The sequence below is a fragment of the Berghia stephanieae genome, chromosome 1 (assembly GCF_034508935.2).
Source record: "Berghia stephanieae isolate SIO BIC M18660-M18661 chromosome 1, UCSD_Bste_1.3, whole genome shotgun sequence".
In the NCBI taxonomy this organism is placed as follows: Eukaryota; Metazoa; Mollusca; class Gastropoda; order Nudibranchia; family Aeolidiidae; genus Berghia; species Berghia stephanieae.
In genome coordinates, this window is record NC_088360.1 from 128,634,376 (window position 1) to 128,645,778 (window position 11,403).

Below are 11,403 nucleotides of genomic sequence, written 5' to 3' on the forward strand. Positions count from 1 at the left end.
TGAAATGCGTTCTATGCACATATATTTTATTCAATATAACATTTTATGAATGGGCATTGGGGCCCTTCTTGCGGCCAAATGTTGGGACAACATTGAGGAATCTTTTGTTGTATTGCTGGCGGCGTTTGGCACGTCCAGTCCTCTTCTTCTTGGACTCTTGCTTGTCAACTTTAGGAGTCTGGGCTCTGACTTTACCGGCACGGGCCAAACTGCCGTGGACTTTACCTGAAGGAATAATAATAATCATAGATTATTGTAGAGACAAACAACATTATAGAGTAACAAGCTACAGGATGGAAGTTACATAAGAATAAAGGACTCTCACTCACTGACTCTCACTCACTCTTTCAAAGAAATATGTCATGGATGAGACAATTGGGAGGGAAGGGCTCATGTATTTCAGTGAATTGTTGCACACATACTGCACACTCAGATAATATAAAGCATGTTGTTTCTTAATTGCGGCAAGTTAATGTGTTCCAGATTATCTCGTTGATAGGACTTGTCTTTAACAATTTAAATAGCTAATTAAGAACAGAGTTTATCTTGAAGCGGATTGCAGTATAAAAATAATAATAATAGCATTTACTATTACGCTGTACACTGTCTAAACGAGCAGTACACACTTTACATTTAACAGTTATATGAAATTTTTTAATTACTAGGTAAATAAAACAAATCATTAACTGGCTACATTGGGAAGTTAGGTTTTTAGTTGTGTTTTAAAAGTTTCAAGGGATGAGGATGACATAGGAAACAATGAAATAAAGAATGAAAGTGACCACGAGTAAAGGCAATGACATCAAATAAATCTGGGTTTGATTGGCTTTTTTCCTTTTTGAATTTCATACTCAAACATGCTTACAAATATCATTGAATGAAAAAAACAAACTATATAGGACATAACAGATAATCTACAAGAAAAAAAATATCTTCTCTGAAAAAAACTCTCCCAGCTAAGGATCTCCACCAGAACAAAGGCTCGAACAATCCACAACAAAGACAGAGAGAACATGGGAAAGGAAGTGATCTCTCCGCCCACACGGGAGGTCAGGAGACCCCACCCCAGAGGCTTGCTTGATACAATCAAATTAGGCTACAATTATAAGTGAAATCAATTAAACTTGAAAATGAAACCAGGAGAGTTGTAGTAGTGTCAATAAAGATGTTCAGTGACACAGTAACAGTTACAAATTCAATTTTCAGCATCAAGTTTATCCGGACACAATACCCCTTTGAGACAATAGGTCACAAATGTAAATTACCTCCGAGTAATCTAAGTTCCACATTCAATGTAGACTCATTCTTGAATGTGACCAGCTGTGTGATGTCATCCAGAGGTTGACCTTCAAAGTAAACAGCCATCCCATCAAGGGGGAGACCCTCGCGTTGGTTCACAAAGGACTGTGAGGGGAAAAAATAAATGAAGAAATTAATCAAAGAAAACATGTATTAAATTGATTTATTCAATTCTTCACAGTGTCACATCTTCATAGAATTAAACCATGTCTCAGTTATTGAGCTATCCATATAATTTATCAATTTGAAAACGAAGTAGTCTGCAAATATTATTGTTCTTGACTCATTCCTATATTTTCTTTTTTATGTCTCAATTAAACAGCAGTTAATTTATTTCTTTTATCTCTTAGAGTGAGGAGGTCATTTTCAAAGATTAAATCTGGTTTAAAGTCATCTAACAGAATTGCCAGGTACACAACCCAATGACCTATGAACCCCAAATAAAACTGACAATATTGATGACAGGGGTTTAGGTAATAATGCTGGTTAAGATGATGGTGACCAGGCTTATAATAGTAATGTAGGCGATGGTGATAATGATGACAAGGGGAGTGGTAACAATGATGATAATGCTAACAGGGGTTGTGATAAAAAAGGAGGTGGTAGTGGTACACGAGATGACAATGGTGTAGTGGTGGCAGCAATGTAGTGATAATGTATTGTGAACAGGGTTGTTGACCTCAATACAAGAAAGAGTAATATTTCTTGTAAAAAAAATGTGTATGATTTGGAGAAAAAGCGCACAATTTGAAAAGGTAACCCTCCGGTCATATCACTCTCTGCTGTTGAGCAATTTTGGAAATAACTTATTCACCTGACAAGTTTGTGTGGGTGAAAGATTTCAGAGGCTTGACGGAAAACTAAAAATATAATTAGGTAGCAATGCAAGCAGATCACTTAAATCTATCAAATGATTGTTAAAATATATACAGCAGGAAGCATGGAACCTGCCCAGAAACTTTTCGAGAAACAGAAATAAAACAACTTTTTACAATAAAATGTTAAGATGAATTCAATACTAATGAGAAAACATTCAAATCTGCGAAAATCTTACAGAGGAAGAAAAATACAAGCACAAATGTTTTATTGACATATATTTAGCAGCTGTGATGAAAACTTTTAAAACCAATAAATAAATTCACTGTAGAAGGGAGGATAACTACACCCTCTAACATGAATGTAAAGAATGACATATAAACTAAGGAAATTACAAGAGTACTGCCATCGATAGTATCCTTTAAGTAAAATACTATTCTACATGCCTGATCGAACAGAAAACGGACGGCGGCTAGGCTAGGCTACCCTCCCTACCTGTTGGTTAACAGGGGTGAGAATAGCGAGAAGGGGCAACTACCTCTATTCTCATCCCGGGGGTGAGAACTTGATTGCTTTTCTATTCTCATCCCGGGGGTGAGAATAGAGGCAGCCTAACCTTTAACTTTCATAGTCTGATTGAGCGACTAGAGTGAGAATAAATAGGGAGTTTAATAGAAATTCTAAATGTACCTCACACACTTGAAACCAATGTCATATGAAAGAGCTGGCAACACAGATTACAAAACAGTTTGAATTTTGTTTCTATCTTGATTAGAAATGTAGTTATGGCAGTTCAAAGTCTGAAATTTCAGACCGTTTTTACCCCAAAATTACCATTGCAAAGTTGTGACTGAAATCGCGTGATGTTAATTAAAAATGGTTAAAACAGTCAATATGGAGTTCTTATCATATAATGTATACCAAAATGTTCGTCTTATCGAGGACAATGCATTTACATTAATAAAGAGGAAGATAAACAGTTCAAATTAACACATTATTACATAATATGACGCAAATGTTACATAATCAAAAACTCGGCTAGACGTAAGAAACAATTTGCTCTATCACTTTTGGATTTATCCCCAATATCTCACTGAAACAATTGCAAATAATTACCCTCTTTTAATTAATACATAGAGAATAAAAAAGGGTTTGAGAGTATTTAAATGAAAAGATATAAACATGTTGTGTAATGACATAATGAGTTTATTTTTACCTATGGCAATTTAATTGCATATAAATAAAATGGTAGATTGAAAAAGTTCAAATAAATTGAAACAGATTCCCTATTATAATTAGAAGGAAAGTTCTGGCTTTTAATACTTTAAAAAATTATGCTGAACCACTTTGGGTTTATTGCTATAACATCATTTGAACTGACAATTAATATAATTTTACCCCCCCCCCCCCTTTCTCTCTCAATGTATGGGGGTGTCAAAACTAATAGAACTTCTTACCATAATAATTATTAAGGCTAAGGCCTTTAGAATATGGATACAAATGATAACAAACATATCTAAACATATGGGAAAGAAACTTGATCACTTGATGGCAAAGTAAAATTAAATTAAATTAAAGCAATTGGGTTTTTTAAAATATCGATATTATTAATATCGGATTTCACAAAGAGAAGAAATATACGAACTTTTAAAACAAAAACTATAAAATGCCTATAAATAAAGTTGGAAAGTATGTATTTCAAAATAAAAACATAGTAAATAATAGTACTGAAAATATTATGGACTAAATTTAACATAATACATAACTAAATTTAAAATATCGATATGAATATCGATATCACCCGGCAGCCATGATGAGAAGATAATGTAAACAAGGCATTTCGGCGCAGAGTTAAAAGGTGTCTGCGCATCGATATAGAGCCCTGAAATTTGGCATGAATAAAGTTTAGATGTTATTCTAAAAACAAGCGTTTAAATTTTAAAAACACACGCGGTAAATAAAAAAATAAATGCATTTGAAAATTGCCAAATTTTAACTTCATATAACTTCTGGAATTATTAATGGATTTTTCCTTAATTGGCACCATTTAAAAGGAAATTGAAAGACGAAAATAATTATACCAAAATATCTGCGATATTCCTCTTTATAACGAAGTTATGCATCTTTAATTGAACCCCCAAAACGCGAACGGCAATTTCCAGTCACAACTTTCCTATGGGCGAGTTGGGTCAAAATTTGACTGCCACTGCTCACTAAACTGCCTAAAATAAATCAATCACCTAACAAGCGGTCTAAAAACAATAAACGAGCAGAGTAGTGATGTCAGTTTCCTTCATTCTATTGTTTGTAAACAACCAGCTATGTTAATCCTAGCGGGTTGGAAGGTGTGTCACAGATCCCGTGTTAGATTGGTCAAAAATAATTGGAAGTGTCAATTGCCAAGGAGTGAGTCCTTGGTAGTTGACGGTTCATCAATTGCCAAGGAGTCAAATTGGAACTCTTCAGCCGCATGTGGTGATTTCAGTCGGGCCTCAATCAGCTGCATGTGGTGATTTCAGTCAAGCCTCGATTTGCGCGCATATGAATCTCGAACCCCGTCACTTTCTTTTCTTCCATTCGCCATTCACTCATTCCTTGTCAATCGTTGTGGAAAGGATCAAATCCACACTTGTTGGCATTTGTTTTTAATTTTTATGTCTTTTCACGAATTCCAAGATGATTTAAAATAATATCAAACAAAAATTACTGTTGATTTCTGATTCAGCGGGGGAAAAAAAAACAGAAGGACGATGTGGCAAATCCCTGCCAAGATGTCCTAGATTAAAAAAGAAAAATAAGATTTCCTTTATTTTAAAGGAAATATACTGCACATCGTCTTAATACGGAATAATTAACGTAAAACATTTGTGCAACAAGATCAATCCGTGGCATTAATAGTAAATAGTTGATGATCTACCAACTGGCAAGGTCCATAACAAAAAGAGGAAATATGAGAGAGAGAGAGAGAGAGAGAGGGGGGGGGGGGGGATGACAGAGAAATACATACACAGAGGAAAAAATGGCAGAGAGGGAAAAGAGAAAATGACAGAGAGAGTGTGTGTGTAATATAGGAAAAAAAGAGAAAACGACACACAGAGAGAAACAAGAGTAAAAGAGAGTATTAATTAATATTAATATTAATACATAACATCACTCTGTGGCAATGCATCACTTCGTGACACTAAAGGTACTCCGTGGCAGTTAAAAGTACACATGCGTAGTTGATGAACTGACACGGTCCTTGGCAATTGACGATTTGACAATTGTCAAGGTCCTTGGCAATTGACGCTACCAAAATAATTACCTTGACATCTCCAACAGTTTTCTGCTGGGTCAGATCCAAGACATGAGTTTGCTGAGAGTGGACAAACAAAGGCATGGTTGATGGATAATTCAATCTGAAAAGTAGACATCAAATAATAATAATAATGAGAAGAATGCAACCCCAAAACAGAACACTTCAAATCAAAGGCTTCATTTTAACTAGGTGGTCTGATATTTTTTCAAACGTAAAATTAAGGTGACCTCAGTTGAGGTGCAAAATAATGTGCCGTTTTTATGCAACGCCATAGCCGTAATAATTATAATTATAATCATAACTCAGCTTCATCGTTGTTGAACTAAGACTAATGGCTTGACTTACGCGATAATATTTTCTATTCAACCTGAAATGTACCAGATGAATTTCGTCCAGGCCAGACACGATTATGACATACGACTATGACTATACTATGACTGATGCCCACTGATGACCCCTCACAATTCTCAATTTAAAAATTTCCAAATTTATGATTTCAACTTCAACGTTGCAGCCACATCCACCATGCAACTTGGGTTTTATTGATGTATCAATTACACAGCTTTCAATTATCTACTGATAAAGAGTACGAGTCGTATTTGTTTCTAAAGAAGAAGAAATCGACCCCGCCTGCTATTAGTAAAAGTAAATGTACGGGCAAGGGCCGACAAAAATATACAAGCTATCGGTAATTGGTAGGTGATCACTTCAGACGTATAGAATTACACCAGCATCGTCCATCCATTTCTAAATATCAAATCTGAAAATCAATCTTACCTGAATCACTACCTTAAAACTAAGAAAACGTTATAAACATTGATTTGAGGCTTATTCTTTATTTATATACCCTTACTTACCACGCTGTTGCCAGCCTGTGGTGAAATCTTGCTGTAAAAGGAAAGAATGAAAGAATCGGGTTGTTATTTCCTGCATGGCACTTTTTATCGTTTACTTAAATAGCGCTAAATAAATATTTAAAAGGTACTAAAATATTTATTTACTTCCTGTATATAAATATATATTAGTGTATCTTAGATTCAAAAACTTTTAAACTTAAATCTTAATATATTTTTTTCACTATCAAATTAATCTTGGAAAATGAGATTAATCTTTTTATAATGATTTAATGTGATGAATTTAAATGTGGAGTATGAATGAGAACAGAGAACTACATGTATATATATATATATATTATATGAGTATGGTGTAGAAAAACCAATCGGGCTTTCATTACACTGATAGATAGAAAGAAAAGGGGTATACATTGCAGTGCTGGAAATGAGTTAAAATAAGAACTACGTACTTTGCGAGTGCTGGAAAACCACTCTTCAATTTTCAAAGACAACAGTGCCTAGTTCTTAACCCTGGGGTGCCTCCGAATTTGAATCATATCTCCGATAACACTAGGAAAATATTTGAAAACTGCTTATGATGACCCCTGATTTCTGCACTTATTTGCTGGTCTGATAACCCAATTTATTATGGGCTCATTGTTGTATTGGAAATCTAAAAAAAAAAAAAAAAATGACGCAAAACATTGCCCATTACAACCATGTTAAATTAATTCCATAATTGTGTTCAGACCCCAGACATATATAATATATTATATTATGTACACGTCGTCCAGGGGCATACCATTGGAGTGGTTGATAATATGTCGAATCCGCAGCCTTTCTATCAATCCAACCATTTCTATCTATCATTTATAATGTATGTCTGTCTATCAGCATGTCTTTTATCTATCTATCTATCTGATCTGTCAGTCTGCCTATATATATATATATATATATATATATATATATAATATATATATATATATATATATAATGTAAATTTCATCACATTTTCGAACGACTTCTGTGTTTTTCCTTAATTATTCTTCATCGCATAATCCATTCTCTGAGAATGGATTCATGAAAAGTTGATTAAAGGAAACACAGAAACAGTCGTCTCGGCAAAATTGAGTGAAATTTCATTTTTTTGCTCTAACACATTATCGAGACTTCTACCTACAAGTACCACACCTCAATATTATTATTCACAATGCTTTGTCACAGCTGATTAACATTTTTTTTTCAAATAGTACAAGTTGCCTGCTAGGCGTCCTTTGTTTTTGTCGCTGCACTTAAAAATATATGTCACAGTCTAAAAGCTAGGTGGCTAATCATAACCACCTCTTCTGTGATTGGGATGAATATGTTTTAATAGCCTTAACTAAGGTCATAACCAAAGGGCCAGAGTTTTCCGATCATTGTGCCCCGCCCGGTCATTAACTACGCTCAACATCGCTTGATTGAGTTAGAAGACAATATATCGACATTTGTATAGTGGTGTAGTCAGAAGAATGAAGACGTTTGTAAAATACACGCGCGCGCACGCACACGCACACACACACACACACACACACACACAAATACATACACACAGTTGGTAAAGCACTAGGTTCACACACAAAGGGGGTGGAATCGAGTCTGGGTGAGGTTGAGATTGTTTTTTCTTTCTGAACCCCCAGTCCCCTGGGAAGTGGATTAAGTCACTGGGTCTCTCTCTCTCTCTGTGTGTGTGTGTGTGTGTGTGTGTGTGTGTGTGTGTGTGTGTGTGTGTGTGTCCACACAACACATTTACCCAGCAGTTCAACATTTTTTAATTGCCTGCTCAATTCAAGCTATCATGATTTTCTCTATGAAAATTGAACTTTGAACCTATAACGAACTCCTTTTTAAAAATCCGGCAAGCCATCTACTAGCTTTAAGCTTAAAATGAGAATGTATGAAGAGAACTCAATGTGGTGAATTTGGACAATACGCTGCCTTTTCTGTTTTTATGACACCTGCATTAACAGTGTACGACGCTAGTGTTTGAACAAAAGTTCTGAAAAGTCGAAGATCGGCAGAAGTTTGAAGCACTGCCAGAAGATATAAAAATTTTCATAAATTTTAGACTTTGACTTTCTTGGTCATATAATGAAAAAATCAACAACGAATAAAGTATATTATTATTATTATTATTAGTATTATTATTATTATTATTATTATTATTATTATTATTATTATTATTATTATTATTATTATTATTGCTAATATACGATATCAACTTATGTTGTGTCCCGTCTTAGATTTAAATTTAAAGTTATTTACAATTTTTAAAGCCAACTATTAAGTTATCTATGAATGAAATAATAATAAAATTATAGAGAGGTAATTCAATAATTATATCTATACAACCTTGTATTGCTTAGAAATAATATACAACTCCTGCACAAGCTCTTAGATACTTTCTTTTACTTTATAACAAATGATAAATATTTTTATGAATAAGGTGTACCTGGTGTAGGTGTCCTTGGGTGATAATCAAAATATTGTGACCGCGCAAAATGATTTATTTATCCCTTAGCAGAAATGTTTACACAATCGCCATAACACGATTAAAAAAAAAAGAATTATCCTTCTCTACTTATACTATGAAACCCTTTAACCCTTTACAAGTTTATAAACCCATTTGATTATTCATTTATTTATATTGAAAACATCCTTATGCAAGAATTCTAACATAAGCATTATCAACAAATAGTCATCATATATCCGCTTGTTGTACTTTCTCAAAGACTTTTGATATTCTTTGCCAATTTTTATTTTTCATTTATTACTGAATTGTTGTCATACGGAATTATAATTTCCATACAAGAATGAATAAAGTATATATAATCTTATCTTATCCTCTTCATCAAAAGGGAAATCATTGTTTTACCAAATTAGCTAGCATTTAGGCGAATCGGGCATTAAGCCAATGGACATTTTTACAGGGAAGTACGTTTGATTGAACAGTTCCTATTGGTGTCATCATGTAAGCATTTCCACACCTCGATTTTATACTCTTCTGTGATTTAGAAAAAAAAAAAAATAAAAAACTATGCCAGTTTGGCGTTTACAATGCCAAATAAAAAAAAAATCATGGTATTTATTAAAACCGTTTGCCATTTTTAAAAATGTCATTACATAAAAAAAAGACACGTTTAATAGACAAAAACCTCCACTAATTCCCACCCTTAAATTGGCAAGACAGTGAAATTCTCATGGCTGTACGGTAAAAGAAAAACGATGTATTTCTATTTCTTTGTGCATTTTATTTTTAAAATGTGATGTCTCAAACCAAATCGCTTTTTTCCCAGAACATTTCGCTCTTTCATACGTGTCATTTTATGCAAAAAAAAAACAACAAAAATAGTCTGGCAACCCTGTCATAGATTCTAAATCATCAGGGGGACAGTCTTTGCTTTGTACCTGAAAGGTACCGAGTTCAATCGCCCACCACTGCGCTGTATTATGGCCTTAAAGCAAGTACACCTCGCCCTAGCTCACTTTGTGGTGCTGCACTGCAGCTGACGCATGGGTTATTCCAGTCTTCCCTTGGAATAGACCCAAAGACAAATTTCCCCATGGGGATGAATAACGGGAATTTTTTTATTAAAAAAAAAATTATCTCTGGGATTTAACAAAATCCCTTTCAACTAAAAGGTAAGATCTTTGCGCATATCCACAACTATGGCAGTTTTCCTTCCTAGTCAAACTTAAGCATTTAAGTTGTTTTTTTTAAAAATGTGTACATATATCTCACATCATTCACTAAACATGCTCAAAGCGCTTTGTAAGGGGTCCCAGAAAACAGCAACGCTTCCATGTAGGTCAAGACATGTCGCCTGTAAAGGCAATATTAATCTTTTTCATTTCGACAGAGACATTCCTCTTACTGTCACATACTCATTTTAAACCAGAGTACGATGAGAGAATGTGAGGAAAGAGCCTTTTCCAAGGATGCAAGTTTGCACTGCCGAGAGTGGGGCTCAAACCAGGGATCTACCAGGTGTAATGACAAAGAAAGCCCTACAAAACCATATCGTGGCATGCGGCGACATGCGCAGAACAGAGCATTGCTAATTATAATTCTTAAACTCAATATCATGCATTTATTACAGTACTCATTGGATCCCAGCACATTCTCGAGAGAAGCCAAAAAAAAAAAAAAAAAGTGAAAGAATCCATGAGTGCTAAATCAGAACTCATGGGAGGTAATGACTTATTATAGAATTCGGTCACGCAGCTCCAGCATGCTGTATTGCAGAGCCTGTTGGAATTCGGCAGATGTGAAAAGGTGTGCCTGAAACAGTGCCAGAAAGAGCAAAAAAGAAAACTATGTACAAGAAAATATCAGCTGGCCTTGGCTGGGAATCAAACCTAAGACCTTGTACTTGTCAGTTATTCTCTGCTGTGTAATGGTAGCATGTTTGACCAGTAATCAGGTCTGAGGTTCAATCCCCATTTCAATGAAGGCTGATATTTTTGGGATCATTTATTTTTCCAAGTATTTTTCTCTCTGTTTTGTCTGGTGCTTTTCATACACATCTTTTCAGATTTTTTTTTCATGCACGAATTTGTTGATTTTTATTGATACTGCACGGGACAAAGAGACTTGGTTGAATTGAGGAATTTTTTCTGACCCTCCTTTCCATCTCTTGTCCATCCATCAACACTGGGTGTTTCGGATAAGGAGGAAAGTAGTTTTGTTACATACTTACTATCCTATTAAAAGGATTGTAGGCAATTGTGACTGTCTGTATGTATAACATTGCACAGATCAGAATTAAAAAGGCTCTAAAGGCCTCACAGCTCTGATTGACTTTTTTTTTCTTTTTGTTTGTTGCTTTAGGTCTCTTCCAACACAATTGAGGTTATATGAGAGACCGCTGAAACAAAAAAACAAGCAATCTAACAAAAATAGTACAAATGTAAATCAAAATCATAACCTAAAGATATCATAAGCTAAATTATAAATAACCAAGAACAAACAGGCAGAAGATTTACAGAAAAAAAAATATCCCCTGTCAAAAATACAATCACAAACCAAAGAAGCAGGATAGGCTAGTAAAGAGAAGAAGAAACGACATCACTATCGGATTGTACACCCATGCGAACATCATAGGTATATGATTCAAG

The 11,403-nt window shown here is 34.6% G+C and overlaps 1 protein-coding gene across 1 annotated transcript; it reads right to left on the reverse strand.

Annotated features, from left to right (window-relative positions):
- Positions 1-6,356, reverse strand: LOC144963122 (ubiquitin-like FUBI-ribosomal protein eS30 fusion protein). Its single transcript, XM_078896786.1, has 4 exons — positions 6,271-6,356; positions 5,420-5,513; positions 1,266-1,404; positions 1-225 (listed from the first exon to the last, which is right to left on the reverse strand). Exons 2-4 carry the CDS (start codon positions 5,492-5,494, stop codon positions 44-46), a joined length of 396 nt encoding a protein of 131 aa, XP_078752912.1. The 5' UTR covers positions 5,495-5,513; positions 6,271-6,356; the 3' UTR covers positions 1-43.
- Between the last annotated feature and the right edge of the window lie 5,047 nt (positions 6,357-11,403).